At 36.1% G+C, this 19133-nt stretch overlaps 1 protein-coding gene across 1 annotated transcript in view; it reads left to right on the top strand.

The window, feature by feature from the left end:
- Positions 1 to 19133, top strand: part of LOC131060549 (uncharacterized) — a 57007-nt gene that overhangs the window by 20626 nt on the left and 17248 nt on the right. Inside the window, exon 2 of the mRNA XM_057993796.2 lies at positions 14642 to 14760. Coding sequence (XP_057849779.1) covers positions 14642 to 14760 — 119 coding nt within the window. The remainder of the gene's footprint in view (positions 1 to 14641; positions 14761 to 19133) is intronic.

Below are 19133 nucleotides of genomic sequence, written 5' to 3'. Positions count from 1 at the left end.
GGAATAGCATTTATCCAAGATCGAGGTCCTCATTTTCGTCTCCCCTGGTGGCACATAAGATGGTCCTCCCTTGGCCACCATAGCCATCATCTCCCTATAATAAGGAGACCGTGTAACATGAAATGGAATGCCATTGGCAAAGAAGAACTTGCCAATGGATTCATCTATCTCATCTCTCAGCTGCACATTAAACATATCAGCAATGGGGTTGCTCTGTGGTGTATGCAACCTACGTTTCCCAGCCCTGGCAGCAGTAGAAGTGGAAGTAGATGGAGATCCAAACATCATTCCTCCCGCCTGCGAAGCATGAGAAGTATGTGGCACTGGCACATTCTGGTTGTCGTGAAGTGATGCCCTAGCAGACAAAGTAGTAGGCATTGAAATATTTGTGTCATCTGGAACCCCCCAAAGCCTGTTAAACTCAATTCTGTACTGTATATTTTTGGGTTCCTCCAAAAACTTACAATGTTTCACACCTTTTCCTCTCCAAAACAGAAAGTGTGCATTCACCCTGCTAATGCTACCGAACCATTCTCTGTCACAAATATTGCACTTCCACTTCCTTGTTCCCCCACTTGAATGTGATGCAGTGCCTTGTACTGATATTCGTGAAGCAAACTGTTTTAGAGGAGACTTAGGATCAAAATGACCCCTAGCATATGGTGCCAACAACTCTGAAGGGCAACCTGTACTAGCTGGTGCACTTGCCATAGAACTAGATTGGGCTCCAGGATCAGCTCCATGGTCACCCCCCTCATTTTCAGGTTCATATTCTGAATCATTCTCACTATGAGAATGGATTTCCATGTCATCTTCACTCATGCCTTGGGAGCTCATTGTGAAATTGACACTGCATTTCACAAAATAAAAATAAAAATAAAATCAGCCTTGTTTAACAATATATTTTTAAATTTTTTTCCTATTCATCTCAAAATGAGATTTGATGTTGAATCTTGAGGGCAAAATGATGAATCATTTTGCCCTCAAGATTCAACATCAAATCTCATTTTGAGTCTTGAGATGAATAGGGAAAAAAAACCAAAAATGACATAGAACAATGAAAATCAGAAAGTAAAACAAAAAAAAAACAAGAAGAAGTTGAAAAACCCTACCTTGTGCTTGAAAAATCTCTCCAAAATGTAGAAGAATCTTCTTCTTCCTCTTCTTGAATCATTTTGCCCTCAAGATTCAACATCAAATCTCATTTTGAGTCTTGAGATGAATAGGGAAAAAAACCAAAAATGACATAGAACAATGAAAATCAGAAAGTAAAACAAAAAAAAAACAAGAAGAAGTTGAAAAACCCTACCTTGTGCTTGAAAAATCTCTCCAAAATGTAGAAGAATCTTCTTCTTCCTCTTCTTCTTGCTTTTTCTAGCTCCTATCACGCTTGCAATCACTTTTCTCACCCCTTCAATCAATCTTCTTCAAGTATTTCCTCCTCTTCAAGTTGCTGGAAAAAAATCAGTTTTCCAAAATGAGAGTGAAATCCAAAATAAACATGCTTTTGTGTTGTTTTGGGGGGTAGGGTGGGGCCCATGTCCAATTAGGGTTACCCCTTAACCCCCCCCCCCCCCAAAAAGGCACATGTTTTAAAAAAACTTAAAAAAGTGTCTTTTTTCACGTGGGAACGCGGGAGACGCGGGGATGTCTCCACGTCCCGGCGGCGTTTGGGTGGCGGTGGCGGGACGGCGAGGGACGTCGCGTCCCTGTCCCCCCGTCCCCGAGACGTCTCTGACGGGGGGACGTGCCCAAAAAGGGGGGGGGACGCGTCCCTGTGGAACACTGACTCTAGATAACACTTGCACTTCTTTGTTAGCGGATACCAAAAATTGGCTTCTCCAATCATGATCAATCAAGGAAGATGAACTACTATCAAAATTAGTCTTGTATCTTTCAATTGTGTTCTCATTGCTGTCACAAATCTGTTGTGCCTCTTCCCTTTCCTCTTCAATAGTAATCTGAGAATCCAAATCACTGAAATCACTAGGACTCTGCTTTAGACCATCAGATTTAGTTCCTCTAATGTCATCCTCAATGCAAGACGTAAGAACAACATTAGAATCTTTCTCCATTGTTTTGTTTTGGAAGTCAAACCAAAAACCTCCCATTTCATTGTAATGAAAGAAAGAATTATTATTAGCTGATTTGAAGCCATCATATCTAAAATCAGAATGCACATTCACCATTCCCTCATTTGTATTAGCTTCATTAGATAGGTCTACAGGTGCATTCAAAGCTACTGTTTGGACAATTTTATTGCATTCATTTTTCAGCATGTATAGATGCATGCACCCCTAAGGAAACATCCTGGAAATCTGTCATACCTTCATCATGAGGCAAAGTATTCTCTTCTGCATGTATAGATGCATGCACCCCTAAGGAAACATCCTGGAAATCTGTCATACCTTCATCATGAGGCAAAGTATTCTCTTCTGAATTGAGTTCATCTTCTATCTGCTCTTCTTTATACAAGGAAGATTTCAACTTTTCTTCACATTGTTTGAATATACTGTCGACCAACTTATAAGCATCAATAGAAGTAACCCATTCTTGTTTATAAACAACCAATAGCATAGATGAAATAGGTTGGGATGCAACATCACTTTCATTTATACACAAGATCATTATCATCTTCATCACTGCAATAACCTCTTTATCATGTTCTCTCTTGATTGTGACCAAGAAATGATGAAACATACCGTAGATCAGATCTTGCAATTCCAAGTCCAATAGAAGGTTACTCACTTTGATATTTGCAAAGATTTTCAGTATGAGAATCCTTCTTGAATAATGAATGCTTCTAATGTCATCAAGGACTTGAAAACTATCTACAATTAGGTGCAATACTTACTTCATGGTGTCATTGTCATAGGGAACTAGAGGTGCCAAAATTCTCATGATCTCACTTAAACAAAAGGTAACCATCAACTTGATCTCCTTATCTGAATATCTCAACCACTTGTGCTGATTCAGGGAGGTCACCGTAGGAGTAAGAGCTATCTGTATGACTTCACAAGGTGACTGCTCAACTAGGATCAAACATCTTCCACCTTTTTAAGTGTGTTCAAGACATCATCCCTCAATTGAAATCGATTAATGAGCTGCCTGGTTGCTTCATAGAGTGATTTCGCCATTGTTTTGTATCTTCTGTTGCCATGATTCAAACTGAAATCAAATTCAGAATATTCTCCTAAATTTCCAACTTTTCACTCTGTTGTAATTTCCTCTTTGCTTGGATATTTTGTTTGATTTAGATTGCAAAGACTTGATTTATAATCATATTTGCATGTTTATAATCAAGTACATATAATCAATGAGCTAGAGAGCTAAAGCTGAAATATTACCAACTTCTGAACTGAAAACCAGAATGGAACCCTATAATATCCATAAATAATGATTAACTTTTTGACGTCATCTCTGAATATACAATGTGCTTTGTAAAGACTTCTTCGCACAGGCCGATAACGAACAAAAATGCAGATCTGTAACTCCAGTCTGCAGCAGGCAATCAATGAACAGCAGAAACATATATGAATACTGAGTTATTTACCAATAACAACTTAATACATAATATCATTCATCAAATTGTGCTCTCTGCTGTTTTCACGTTAGGTATAAACTCAAACTCCTACGCCCAGTGATAGAAATTTGCCAAGATCAATGGACTTTGCACCAGGAAGTAGCTAAATATTCAAATCATGAAGAGATTGACGCCACAACAGCAGATATGAGTCCAATAAATTGTTAAACATGACCTATTTGGAGATATGTGACCAGCAGGTGAGATATCTCCCTTCACTTCTAAAGCTATATCCTCACATAGGAAATGATTTGCACCAAGAAATAGAAGCTTGCGCAAGAAGAGGAAGACCACGACTCAGCTAGAATTTCACCTGCACGATATATCACTCGAATGTCAGATTACATATGATGTTCATTCACATAGCAATCCCAATGTGTATGTCTATCAAATTGTTTCCCTGATGGTCTCAGACTCTTCTCAATTTCTCTTGAGCTACAAGAAATGAACAGTTTCAATACTCCACAAACACCAATACATGCTATGTCAACAAGAAGACCAACCGATGCAGAATGAAGACTCATGCCAGGAAATATGTAACTTACAGGCAAATATTTGCAACTTAATTTCCCTTTAAGCATTCCAAACTGCAAATCAACAAATCACGTCTCGCTTCACAAGAAACGACTAAAGAATTCCTCCCAATATATTTACTGCTTTGAATTCCACGATTTCTCCATCTTCAGTGGCTAAGACAAATAAATTCATTTGATAATATTCTTTTCATATTACCAAAGTCTCATGTTTTGAAATCTTTTCCTTAACTCCCACAAACTCGAAACTTTCCCGGCAAGCCAAATTTGAAATTATGCAGAGTATCCTCTTGTGTTTGGTTGCAGAGTATCAACACCAAGGAAGAGACATGTCTCTTCGATAAAAGTCTCTCACAAAATACATAAATTATGCAGAGAGAATAGGAATCACACGACAAATACGAAAGGATGATACAACTTCAACTTGCCTTTCTGCGTATTAACACCACAATTTTTAACTCCATTCATGCAAGCACGAAATCAGGAAGCCACCACGAACTCAGGATGAATAGCAGCGCAAGCTAGGCCCTTCATTTCAACTTACGCTTCGGGAGACAATAAGAGTTGGGGAATACCCAAAAATATTCAACCTGACTTTAATGCTTCTTTTCATTAAATCGTCTCTTCATATCCCTGATATATTACTTTAGTCCCCAATAATTTGATTGAAATCTAATTATTCGCCATGCTGAAATAAGGAGTATATAGCAGCAGAGATTCTTGGCAGAAAACTTCCTCACAACAATTTGCACAAGCAGGCAATTCAGGAGAAATCCTCGAACTCCAAAGACACCTGTGCAAGAAGAGAGTTCCCTGATCACAACTTTTCTTGTGAATATTCAAACAACCAGCTCCAATAGAAAGGGAAACTGTTGCCGAAGCACAATGACTCACGATTTAGAACATTCATAAGACCAAAGATGCTGCATCCTTTCAAGAAGGAATTCTATCCATGCTAAGATTTGGAATGTCAAAGAGTTTGAAATGCCAAAGAAAAATATGAAACACTCAACTCAATGAATTCATCAAAAAGTTGAAACGGCAAAATGCCCAAGTGTGCGTGAAATATCCTCCCAAAATGAACTTGTTTTCTTTCTTAAAATTAATTTGGTATCTCTTATGCCAATACAAAAATTCTCCACCGATACCTTGAAGCTTTCATGCACCAAATATAACAATCTGTAATTAACCCTTTAGAATAATCTTTCACTGCCGATGTCAAAGTCACAATGTTTTCTTTTAACTTGTCAGTCTGCAGCAGCTACGTTTCATGGAAGGAGAGGAATCTTCTATTGGCTTAAGAATAGGAGTCATTTTGTGACTTAAAATTCACATTGATGATACAAAATTAGTTTCATCCATCCCAAAACACCAACACAAACTTAAATAATAATCATAAATCTTTCCAAAGACTAGGACAAGATTTGCATAGATAAAAACCTCAACCAGGTAACCAAGGCTGCACTCATTTGTCATTCATGTAGCCTCATAGGCTGGCAGGAAAACCAGCACTGATACCACTGTAATATCCCCTATGAAATCTTGCCCAAATTTTTACCTATCCCTTCACAGTAATTTGTCAAACAGTTTTTTCATAGCTGAACTTAAATGGTATTCTTGATTGCAGGCATAGGTGTTTTAGATTTATATTTGATAATGTTGATAATGTGCGGGGATGACAATTAAATGGTGAATGCAATAAACAAAAAATTATAGCAATTTTCAGCTCAAGAACAATAATATGAAGAGCTAACCTTCTTGCAAGGAGAAATCTGGAAATTGATAATATTTGCCCAGAACTTCATAAATCAATTTAATACAAGCTGCAGAAATATGGAGATAAACACAACTAACTGGCAGGGATCAATCAGCAAATGATCTCAAGAAATATTTGCTCCACAAGCCTGCTGCTGTGATAAATCTCTCACGCCACAATGACAGTGATATACTTGCAGAAAATAACACTTGTTTGCTGTAACAGAAAATTCTTATTAATAAGATTGTAATCTTTTCAATTTTCAGACATTTGTCTTTTAAAAAAACAAATTTGATCAAAGAAACATTGAAGTGCATATGTGAAATCTAGGTGATTCCGCCAAATATCTATTGGAATCGTTTGCCGTTGTGCCAAAAGCTACCATATAATAACAGGGTTATATAGCTACCATTATCCGATCTCTTAAAATAAACACAATGATCATAATGACATCTGTTGTAACTCTGTTCAGCCATAAAACTATCAAAGTTCGAATGCCATTGTTGGGGTACTTGCCTCAAACCATACAAGCTCTTCTTTAACTTGCACACTAAGTACTCCTTAACTTTGATCTTATATCCCTTTGGTTGCTACATATAAATCTATTTCTCTGAATCTGCATGGAGAAAAGTTGTTATTACATTTAGTTGTTTAGGATGCAAGTCTTCTGCACCACAAGGCTTAAAATAGTTCTGATTGAAATCATTTTAACAAAAGGAGAAAATATTTCATCAAAGTCTATACTTTTCTTTTGTGCAAAACCTTTTACCACAAGTTTGGCCTTATATCTTTTCTTGCCTCCAAATTCTTCCTTAAGCCTGTAAACCCATTTGTTTGACAATACCTTCAGGCAATTGAACTAAGTCCCAAGTCTAGCTTTATGTCAAAGAGTCTATTTCCTCTTTCATTCCTTGCTCCCATTTCTTTCTGGTTTCTACCTGCATTGCTTCTTCATAACTTTTTGGCTCACTAAAATCAGTCAACAATACATAATACATTGAAGGCGAGTATATTTTTAGCTATACTAATTCTAGTAGATCTTGTAGGAGTTTGAGGTACTTCTTGTTGTTTTGGTGGTTGAATATTTTGATTGTTTAGGCACCTTTGAAATTACATTTTCTGGGATCTCATCAAGCACCGTATGTTCAATGTTTTCCTTTTCTCGTTTCTTTTCTTGCATCTAATCTTTTTACATGGCCTTCTCATTGAATATGACATCTCTACTGCTAATGCTTTTGTGATTCTTATAATTCAATAAATGATAACCAAAATAATTAAGTCCATATCCAATAAAGTACACTTTTGGATTTTGCCTCAAGTTTTGTTCTATTTTCTATATCAATATGGACAAATGTTTCACAACCAAAAGTTTTCAGAAACGAGTAGTTTACTTTTTTACCCATCCATGCTTCCTCTGGAATATCACCATCTAAGAAACATGAAAGCCCTTTGTTTATTAAGTAAACAACAATGTCCACAACATTTGCCCAAAATTGTAATGGCAATCTTGCATGCAATCTCATACTCCTTGCACGCTCCATAATTATTCTAGTCATCCTTTTTAGATACACCATTTCCTTGTGGTGTTCTTGGAATTGTCTTTTGTCTACGAATCTCATGGTATGAGCAATAACTATCAAACACTATGCTGCAATATTGGCCTCTATTATCTGATTTGAGACACTTAAATTTATTTCCTGTCTCATTCTCAACCAAAGCTTTCCATTTCTTGAAAGTATCAAATACATCAGATTTTTTGGGAATGAAATAAATCCAAGTTTTTCTAGTTGCATTGTCAATAAAGGTAACATAATAATAAGAGTCACCAAGAGATGATTCCTAAGTTGGTCCCCATACATCTGAATGCACAAGCTCTAACTTTTTTTTTAGTCTTCTTTTCTTTCCCAACTCTGAAAAATCTGTCTCTCTTTTGTTTTTCATAAACACAATTCTCATAGAAATCCAAATCAACTTGCTTCAAACTTGACAATAAAATCCTTGAACAGAGGATCTTTACCTCCTTCTCACTTTTGTGCCTAAGTCTATTGTGCCATAATGTTGTTTTTGTTTTTGTGAAAGCTAAGGAAATAGAAAAATCAGAATTACCAGTACATAAATACATTATTACTACCTTTTCTTCTTTTGCTATTATCGATGAGCCTTTAGTGACCTTTCATGAATTGTCTGTAAATCTAACTGTGCAACCTTCACTTCCCAATTGTCCTACTGAAATTAGATTTCTTTTTTAAATCAGGAACATGCCTTCCTCTTTTAGCAACCATTGATTTCCATTCGATGATTTTCGCTGTATCTTATTCTTTCCAACAATTTTGCATGGTTCATCATTATTTAAATAAACCTGTCTAAAATCCCCATGAACATAGTCTAGTAAATATTTCCTATGGGGTGTGGCAAGAAATGAAGCCGTTGAATCTAACACCCAAGAATTAGTAATATTATCTAATAAAAGAATTAAAGTATCTTGCCACCTTTCACTTGCTACATTTGTTTCCTTGTTATTTTCTTGTTGTCCATCCTCTTGTTTTCCCTCTCAGGAACAACAATTTTTCTTCAAATGTCCTTTCTTCCCACAATGTTAGTAATCCAACCTTACTCTAGATTTGGATTTGCCCTTCTTAGATTTCCCACGGTTTGTTGAGCTCTTTCCTCTTTCCCTCTATCTTCCCCTATTCTCAATAGTCAAAGCATTACTTGATGTTTCACCTGTGCTTTTCCATCACATTTCCTCACTAAGGATAATACCAACACCATCATCAAACTTTGAAGTGTTTGAACCATAAACAAAATTACTTACAGCCATAACCAAGCTATTCCAACTTTCTGGTAATGAGCACAAAATCATGAGAGGCCTAACCTTATCATCAAAGGTTACTTTTACAAACTCAATTGACTAGTAACCATGTTAAACTCATTTAAATGATTAGCAATAGACCCACCTTTTGACATCTTCATATTAAATACAGGTTTTATAAGAAATACCTTGTTGGATGTTGAGTTTTTTTCATACAGTTTGTCCAATGCCGACATTAAGTCCATTGTTGTTGTTGCTTTTGATATATTGAAAGCCACCAACTTTGTTAGGCACAATTGTATTGTTCCTAGTGCCTTCTTATCTAGAATCTCCCATTTTGGATCTTTCATATTCGTTGACTTCTTTGGTTTTCCACCCAATGGTAAGAAAATACCCTTTTGATATAGATAATCTTCCTTTTGCATCTTCTATAGTTGATAGTTTGGCCATTGAACTTTTCAACCTTAAACCTGCCTTCTTTCACCATTGCTCCCACTCAAATCTGAAATCTCTTACCAAATAATTGAAATACATGGCTCTAATACAAGTTGCCGAGACAATAAACAATATTAAATACAATGCAAAATAAAAGAGGCAAAAAATAACAATTCACAATAACACATATTTAATGTGGTTCACCCAATGCAGGCTACATCTGTAGAGAAACAATTGTCCACTTCCCTTTTATTATCCTGTGAAGAGAAAATTACAATATGATGATTTTTCACATTTCAGAGCCACTTATTTATCAAGCCTTTTTGGCAATTTACAAATGTCGGTTTACATGCCAAAACAATAGCCTACTCCCATTAAATAATGGGCAATGTTCATATCTCCACTCCCTTGCACTTCCCCGTGAATTGATTTGGGGAGAAAATGCGGCTGACAAAATTACCCAAATTTAAGCCCAGTGGCATGATCAGTCACCACATACCAACATTTTCCCATTTTAAATCCGTGTAGTTGAATTCAATGTACACTTTGGGGTTGCCATGTCATTATCTTGTACCTAGAATGTGACAATGGCCTTGAGTGAGTTGTTCATTTTCCATTAGAATTCGTGAGTCCAAATGAGTTTGTTTGAATTTTCCAACTATGATCAGGGTAATTGTAGTTGATGACCATCAACAAACTTGTTGAAGCATGAGTGCCCCTTGATTTCCTCATGTTGGAAATTTGTCATTGATGTCAAATAGACTCATTGAGTCTCATCTTCCTATTATTTCTGATTGTGATAATAACATGACAACGTTTTGTTTGGTGATGTGCTGATTTTGATAATATCGATGACAGAATTTTGATCAATCTTATTTGTGTGATGAAGGGCTGATAATAAGATCATATCGGGCCAAATGGATATACTTATATATTGGGTACAATCTGAAGGTTAGGTTTCAATTATGTTTGATCACAAACTAGTGGCGTGTTATTATAATTACGTTGGGTAAAGCTTTTTTTTCCAACGATATTCAAATGAGTTAGTTGGCTCTCTTTTCCAGTGATATTCAAATGAGTGAGTTAGTTTGTTAAATGTTTGTTAAAAAGACAAACAATAATCGGTTGTAACCATTTGTAAGTTACTAAAAACAAATTGTAACTACACAACTGTAGATAACTTATTTATGCTGAAGAATATAAAGCATTGATGAGAGATGTGAGAGATGTGGAGTTTGTTCTTCCTTTGGTAGAGATGTGACAAGACTTGAAATGAAATAAAATTGAAATCATACACGTATTCAGCAAAAACATTTGTATTAAGAAATCAGGATGCTTTATCACTGAAGGAAAGAGAGGACATGTGGAGTTGATCGAATGTGAAGTATAATACACTGTGATCATTCAGAAGTTCAGTTTGAAAGATGTTATCAGATTTGTGTGAGTCTGAATTTTGAAGCTTTGACGTTGTAATAAGGGAGAAAAATCTTTTGCAAGTGCTGTAACTCGTAATGATTGTTCATAGAAGTTTGGTATTGCAGTTGAATTTTATTGGTAGTTCTATTTCAAGAGACATATATGAGATACCATAGAACTATTCTGAAAAACATTTGAGTGCAGAAACAGGTTGATGTAAGGTGTGATTAAGACAGTGACATACTGATGATTTTGAATTCTGAGTTTGTATTGACAGGGGTATTCAATATTGCAAACAATTTTCAGTTTGTGAACAATTTGTTTTGCAGATTTCTCGGAACTAAGGAGTTCAACAGTAAATGATAGATTAATGTTCTATTTGTGATAATCTGATTATACATGCTTAATACTGTAGATAAGTTGTTTGATACTTATATTGCAAGGAAGCATTCAGATTACAAAGATTAAGCAGTATTGATAATTGCAGAAACTTCTGATAATTGCAGTATTGAACTATATCTGAAAAGTGTCTATTTACTAAGGGTTAGAGAATGTTTGTATATTTCTTATGCTGTCAAGGATACTGAGTTGGTGCTCAGTTTGCTATGTTGAGATTTGTGTATGGAGTTGGTGCTCTCAGAGGGGATTTGGTGATTCCTTGGGTTGGTGCCCTAAAAGTTTGTAAACTTTTTAAATGTGAGGTTGGATTAGGACAGTAGATCCTAGCAGCATTTCTCACCGTGGTTTTCCCATCTTGGGTTTCCACGTAAACTTTTGTGCATTGGTTTCTTTGTGGTGTATCTTTCAGATTTCAGTTTGGTGCTTTCTTTCAGAATTAAGTTTATAAGCTTTGAATAAGTTTGTGAAGAGATTTAATTAGATAAGTAATTGAGTTTTATTTACTATGCCCCCACCCCCGCCCCCTTCTCGGTAGTAAACCCGTGTTCTACACCTCATTGATCTTGTTAGGACATAATGAGCTGCTAATTTGGGACACAATGAGTTGCTCAAATGAATATTAAAATGGCCCAAATGAAAAATAGTTACCAAAGGATCCTGCAGGATGGGTTGATAAATCAAATAACCAAAAGCTGGCACAAAGGTCCTTCCAAATAGAGGTAAATATATTGTAACCTCAAAGGCCCGTCTGAAAAGAGGTAGGATCATGTTCTGGAAGGGTGACTCAAGGGATTTTCATGAAAAGTGTAAAGGCGCTCTCTTAAAGGGGGTAAAGATAATGAATGTCTGGAGGTTGACCCAGAAGGCACTTCCTGAAAGAGATAAATTTACCAAGACCCTAGATGTCATTTGCAAAGTGTACAAGTGCTGATAGGCTAATTATTGAAGTGCTTGAATACAAACCTGAATGCACTTCTGTGTACAAAGAGATTTTCTAATACGTTGATACTAGAACATTTAAGGCACAAGTACAGAAGCAATAATTGTATATAAAATAACATAGATTAGAATTTTACCATGTGATGTAAGTACATATCCAAGTCTTTTAATTGCTGATACAAGACACAGAATAAAGACTAAATACACAGTGCTGCAGTTTGCTGATGTAATTAAATCAGAGACTGATATAGCAGGCTCATATAATCAATGAAATGCTCGAGTACAAACCTGATACCCTTCTGATTACAAAAAGATTTTTCAATGCAAGTACACGAAACTGGAAGGCATTAGTATGACAGCAATATATGTTTATAGTGACTATACAATAGCATCAGACAAGAATTTCAGCATGTAATGTAAATAACTATCTCAACCTTGAAGGGTGGCTATGACTGCTTGTGTATGATAGATAGTAAGCACCAAATACACATGGATGCAATTTTTTCATGTAACTGATTTGTACACTGATTTTGCAGGTCCATACTGTAGAAATAGAATATGGAAATTCTAGTTAGATGTTGGAAGGTTGATTGAAGGACTGCCAAAGGTATATGGAAGTTCTTTCACCTAATTGATAATGTAAGAGAAAAACGCCCATGAGAATTAACTTCTCAGGATGGTAGGGTCATCACTTCATAAAAGTATATAACTGACACAATCAGTCCATAACTGACATCAACAGCATTTAAGTCTTCACTTCCTTACAATTATAGGCTACTTGCAGATTTTGGTTTCCAAAGCTGCAAAATGATGGTAAAATTAGGCTTCTTGACCTTACACTTATATAGACTTAATGCTATTAAGGAAATTATTGAACCTAGCTGGCAAAACATAAGCATGGTGTTGATTGACATCAGCATGTTGAAAGCCAAAGATAATTAGTAGAAAGGTCATTTTCTTGCATTTTAACTTGGGAAATAAAAAACAGTTACGATTGGGACAACCGACAAACTACAAAGGCCATTTCTTGTATTTTAACCAATTATATGCATGTTATTTATAGTTAGAAACCTCCTGTTATGTACTTCTAAATGGCAAAACTTTAATTCCTTTATTTTCTAGATTTTTTCAATTACATACCCTTCTTGGGTTTCAAAGTTGGTCTTATGTTGTTTAGACGTCAAGGTTTTAGGGCCCTAACAAGTACAATTCATATGTCCTCAACAGAATTTTCATGCAATTCATTTGCTTTCTGAGTAGTACAAGTAATTCCACTCCGATACCATGTCCAAAAGGTCTTGATAGAGAGGTTTTTCTGAAAAATATGGACACCAGTTTCCTATTTTCCATGTCTGTTGTACAAGGAATCTGTAGCACCAACCTTTTGATGCCTTGTGTTCACAGCTAGTCCATGATCAAGCATTAACTATCTTACCACTTTGATCTTGAAAGAAAGTTGAGCCTTCCTAATTGTATGGAGACTATGGACACCTCCCTAGCCAATGCGCCTCAGGATCCCTACAACCCATCTCTTGTTGAACTATGTGGTAAGAGTCAAAACATGTTTACTATTTCTTAGATCTATTCTCATGTAACTTTAGAAGGCCTTTCCATTAACCATTTCTAGTCCCTCCACAAGAGCTGTGCCCCTTGAAACTGCATCTAAAAAGGTCAGTATATAGGAAGCAGTCTACATGTATCTTGATATGCAGCTTTGTTTGCTCTATCTAATTTTGGAATGCAGTTTAAGTCACATTCCATGAATGACATTGTCAAAATTTGCAGTTCCCTGAATTTCCCCATCATAACAACAATTTCCTGTCCAATCTTTTGCCAACAAAGATAGGAAAGCATAATGTACCAAGCAGTCCATATTTTGTTAATCAGCATCAAGCTGAAAATGTGTATGTCTTACAATTGCTAATTATAGTACATGATTGGAATGGGCCTGTGATACCCTAAATATGTTGTGGCATTTGAATTTTATGATGGAATAATGCCCTGCCATGTTGCCTCACCCTCCATTGCTTATAACACCCACTTACTCTCTAGGGCAGACAACGGACTTTTAGATCAAGAATTCAAAATCCCAAACTTCCTTGATTCTTTGGTAAATTAGAAATATCCCAACACACCAGCAGGATCCATTTCATACCAACTTGCTCGTCTCAGAGAAAGCTTCCGAGCAGCTCTCCAACATTTCTTTGTAATTTGTTCACAATTTGTTTCTAAAACCCATATGAATTGGACAAATTTAACACGATGGTAAATGTTTCTAGCTTTCATGATGTTTGAGTTTTTGATTGTGTGCTCATGGGATTATTGTGTGAATTCCCAAGTCCATTTGATTGTGTGTTTCTGGAATCACCATCTGAGAATTTCTGGAACTAAAACTCGCTTATGGTAATCCCAAAAGTATGTGACCAAAAAGACATGAAGATTTCTGGATACTTAGAGCATAGTGTTTTGTTCTTGGAAAGAAGAGTTGGTTTCTGTTTTAGGACAAAGCTGTTTTTGTGGGATTTAGCTGTGGCTTTATGTATTGAGTTTGGTGATAGGTTTCTTTCTGTTTGTTTTGGGATTTTTAGAAAGACATTCAATTCATTCTTTAAGGCTGGCATTTGCCTTCTGAGCAAATCTCTCGGCACCGAATATGCCTGTATTAGTAATTTACATCTTATTTCGAGGCCTTAACTGTCATCATGGACACTAAATTGAATTCAAAATATAATTTTCAAGTTTCACTAATTTTTGATTCTTTATTGCAGCAAGAGCAGAGGTACAAGCAGCTGAGGATGGCACAACTGCAGTGGATATGTTGAATTTTAAACATGTACTTCTACCCATTATTGACCGAAATCCATACCTTACAGATGGTACAAAACAGGTTGTCAACTCTTCTCCAGGTTGTTCCAAAGTCCTGGTTCCAATTTGTGCACATGTTTTTAGTTGTATATTTACTAAAAAGGTGCGTACCATTATCAGGCAATAACAGAGGGAAGGAAAATAATCTTTGCTTATTCAACTAAGATGTGTTTAATAAACCATCAGAGAGAGAGAGAATCTCATTACCCGAAGGTCCTATATACATAAATCTTTAACTTTTTTGTATGCCTGGAGTGCGTTTTCTGCCACACCAAAAACTGATATATTTCAATGTGCTTTAGAAATCCTTTTCTGAAGCTGTTCTTTGTTCCTTTAGGTTTGGAGATTTAGTTCAATCAAGCTCATTAGTATTGAGTAATGACATTGGATATAGTACAGTTTTGTGATGTATATGAAATTTTAGACACAAGTCATTAAGGTAGCTTTTCAATGTAAATATTATATGATATAATGGAAGGTTGCCTATGTTAGCTGAATCATGCAGGCTTATCTTTACATTTTATAATTTGTTAGTTGCAGTAACATGCATCACATAGAATATGTGCTTTTATCTATCTCTGAGCTGCATTAGCAGGTTTTCCAGTAGGGGTGCCATGGTAGCCTACTTATATCATATGCATTGAGAAGGCCTAGAAGTTGGTTCTCAGCTTATTGATTATTGATTGCTGAAGCTATCATGTTCCGTTTAGAACAAATAAGCTACCAATTTTTTTCATTTTTTTTAAATGACTGTACTAATACTTCAAGAAAATTTATAATGAAGTCACTGCACTTAAGTTTTGATATTTATATCTCTGATATACTGATCATTATACTTTGATGGCATGGCTGTAGGCTGGCTTGTTGATTTAATTAAAATGTTTATGTATTTATAAAGTAGACCGGACCAGGTGGAGAAGGAATACTTTGGACCTAGGGAGCAGACCACAATGAGATTTCTCTGCTATCGTTAAGCTTTCCTGCATTTGGCTACACCTCATTTTACGGAGATGCAGAAAGTTTACCTAGAGGTTCATATGAAGACCCTTAGACGAAATAATAGATATCTGGATGGATCATCAACTAGAAATGTGATATCTAATAATCGAAATGAGAGGGATCAATGAGAATAGGATAGTACAAGAAGTTAAGAGTAGGTATTTTAATCTTCATGCTATGCTCCATGGCATCTCTGAGATGGGCACAACAGGATGCATTTCCACAATAGTAGTTCCCATCATTATGGTGTGCTCGCATTTGGCTACATCACATTTTGATTTTATGGAGATGCAAAAAAATTAGCTAAATGTTGAGATGGAGGTCCTTAGATGAAATAGCAGATATATGGATGGGGCATTTAGTAGATATGTGATATCAAATAATCAAAATGATACAGACTAATAAGAAACAAGATAGAAGTTAATGGTAGGGAATTTAACCTTCATGTTATTATCCACGACATCTCTGGGTTGGGAATGAGACAATAATAAAAAAGTAGGGATCAATGTTAGACATTGATGATACTTAGGAGTTTGTTGATCTTGAAGTTGCAAGTTAGCATGTATGGCACCAAATAATCCAATCATTGGGGGTAAGCCTGTTCCTCTTTATTGAATGATGTTGTTTATAGATCAATTCCTCTTTGTGGTAGAAGAACTAGTAGTTTCTGAAAGGAGGCAAGTGGGGAGTGTTGTGACCTTTTCACACATCGCCCCATTGCAAACAGGGACCCCCTCTTTCCTGTTTTCTGCGTTGGTTAGTTTAAGGTTTTGGCAGCATAGTGGGCAATTTTGAGTTCTCGTGCCTGAGTTTCGGATTTTTGATCATGCCTATTTGTCATTAGGGTTTTGAAGTTATAGGATCAAGTGCATAAAAGTTGAGATTTTAAATGATCCTAGTTTTGTCCAAGTGTAGACCTTTTGAGCGTTAATGTGTTTTTGATTTCCTCGTCAATGTTTTTTTAAGTGCTAAGGTGTTTTAAGGCCTTTAGGAGTTGTTTTCTCTCTCCTATGAAGTTATTCAAGTTGATTTTGCACTTTATTCCAATAGGTTTCCTTTTGTTTCGCTCAAATTTTGGTAAATTTGCCTAAGTCCCGATGCGTTTTATTAAAATTCTAAGTGTCCAGATGATTTTGAGTGGTTAAATTGTTAAATTCTTGATGAAAAGCCATGTTCTAAGGGTCAAAATGTCAAAATACCTGATGGGAGGTGCTTTTCCCTCCACATTTCCAATGATCCATGATTTTCCCCCACTCAAAACCCGATGGGAGGTGAATTTTTACTGGATTCCTGATGGACCTCTTTTTTCCCCCACTCAGAATCCAGACATGGGACGATTTTCCACTAGAGAGGCAAGATTTGACTAAGTGTTGGGAAATCCTCCCGATGACCCACGTTTTTCCACTAGGATTGTAGATGACTTTGATGATGACTGAAATGATGATTCCTGATGACAATCGATTTTCCACCAGAGCTTTTCATGAGGAGATTTTAAGGATTTTAATGCGGATAATGATTCCAGACATGAGGCGAATTTCCACCAGTGAAGATTTTGATGATTTTTGATCTGGAAAATTATCTTGATAGGGGTCGATTTTCCCCCAAAGTGTTTTTTTGAGCTGAATGATGAATTTAAGTTTGAATTTTTCATTCCAGACAAGGGTTGATTTTCCCTTGAAGGCATTTTTGTGCAAATTGATGGAAATTTTGTTGAGATTTTTTATCCCAATAGGGGCCGTTTTTCCCCCAAATGACATTTTGATGATTTAATAAATTTTTTCATTGGGAGTTTTATCCCAATATGAGGCGATTTTCCCCTAGGGGTCAATTTTGATCCAAATTTTAAATTTTTTTTTAGAAAATTGACCCAAATTTAATTACTTTTGTGATCATTAACGATTATTCAAAAAGAAAATTAATAAATGATTTGCAATAAACAGTAAATGATTTTACTTCTTAGAAGCAAATCAATTTTCCCCAGGCAAGTATAAAGAGAAAAGTTTTATCCCACATTGCCTGTGTGGTGAGAACCCAAGGTGAAAACTAGTTTAAAGAGAGGGAGGCCAGCAATATTTTATTAATATATCTGTTGAGTGTGGCATCCAAGTGGCTAAGTTTGGCGATTTTCTCCAGCAAGGCGATTTTGGTGAAGTGTCTTCTTGACACCCATTTGAGCTGGAAATTGTTTTTGTTATTCATTTTCTGCCTATTCCTAGCTGGGCAATATTTTTGGGCTGCCATTGGAGTGTGCTTGGAAGACTTTTTTTTCAGGTTTTGGCGATTTTATTGAGGTGGCGCCATTTGTGGAGTTGGGCGATTTTCTTTGGGAGGACATTTTCCTCCATTTTTGGTGCATTTCCTTCATCATTGTTGGCGCCATTGCTGGGAATTTGCTGTTGTTGCCTTCAGACCTGCATATTTTCTCCATTGCTGAAGATTGTTGACCTCCATTGTTTGCTGGGAACACATTTTTCAGACATACATTTCATTCCCAACTCATTTACACCTTAGGCAATTTTGTCTAGGGGCTGTTTTGAGGAGTTTTAGGTACATTTTTAGAGCTTTTTAGTGCTGTTGCAGGTCTAAGACACCATTGTTGCAGGTTGTCCTTAGAAAAAACTTCATTTCCAGCCACTTCCCAATTTGACGATTTCACTTGGGGGTCATTTTTCCACCATTTTGGGATCATTTCTAGGGTTTCTTATCACTCTGCAAGGTGCTGGTAAGTCTGAAAACATTTTTCAGACTTGTCTTCAGAGAATTTTCCTTTTACCAGCCATACATACATACCCATAATTGATTGTTTTCACCTTGGGAAGATTATTTTCATCAAATTTGTGCATTTTTGGTGATTGCAACATGATTTAAGTGACTAATTTGTAGAGTTGCAGGTTGTCTTTAGACTTACTGACAGCCATTGTTGATCTTGGGAAGGTGTCCTCAGACAATTTTTGAGTGAAAATCCTACTTTTCACACCTTTCCTAGTTCATTTCCCAATCCGCTATACTCCTTTGCACTTTGATTTTGATAAAATTTCTAAGCATAAGGAGGTGTCTTCAAACTTTGTTAAGTCTGAAAATTGATGATTTTAATGAATTTCATGAAGGTTTCATACCCTAACTTTGTCATATTTACATTCTATTTTCGGAACTCATTGAGAATGTGTATAATGTTCTTGATTTCCATTCCTAAAGTTGTCCAAATCATTAAGAAATCAGAACTTTATTTATTCTGAAAATAGTTATTAGGAAAATTTTCCGAAGTTTCTAACTTCTCGCTTTGTACAGGTGCAATGTCGAAGTCCGAAATTAGCATTCAGAAGGAACAACAGAAGTTAGTTGAGACGGGATTCTATCCAGAATCTAAGTTGCATCCAGATGGAAGGAGATTACAGA

The sequence above is a fragment of the Cryptomeria japonica genome, chromosome 8, assembly GCF_030272615.1.
Source record: "Cryptomeria japonica chromosome 8, Sugi_1.0, whole genome shotgun sequence".
In the NCBI taxonomy this organism is placed as follows: domain Eukaryota; kingdom Viridiplantae; phylum Streptophyta; class Pinopsida; order Cupressales; family Cupressaceae; genus Cryptomeria; species Cryptomeria japonica.
The sequence above is the reverse complement of the archived record's forward strand: the minus strand, read 5'-3'. Positions and strand labels throughout refer to the sequence as shown.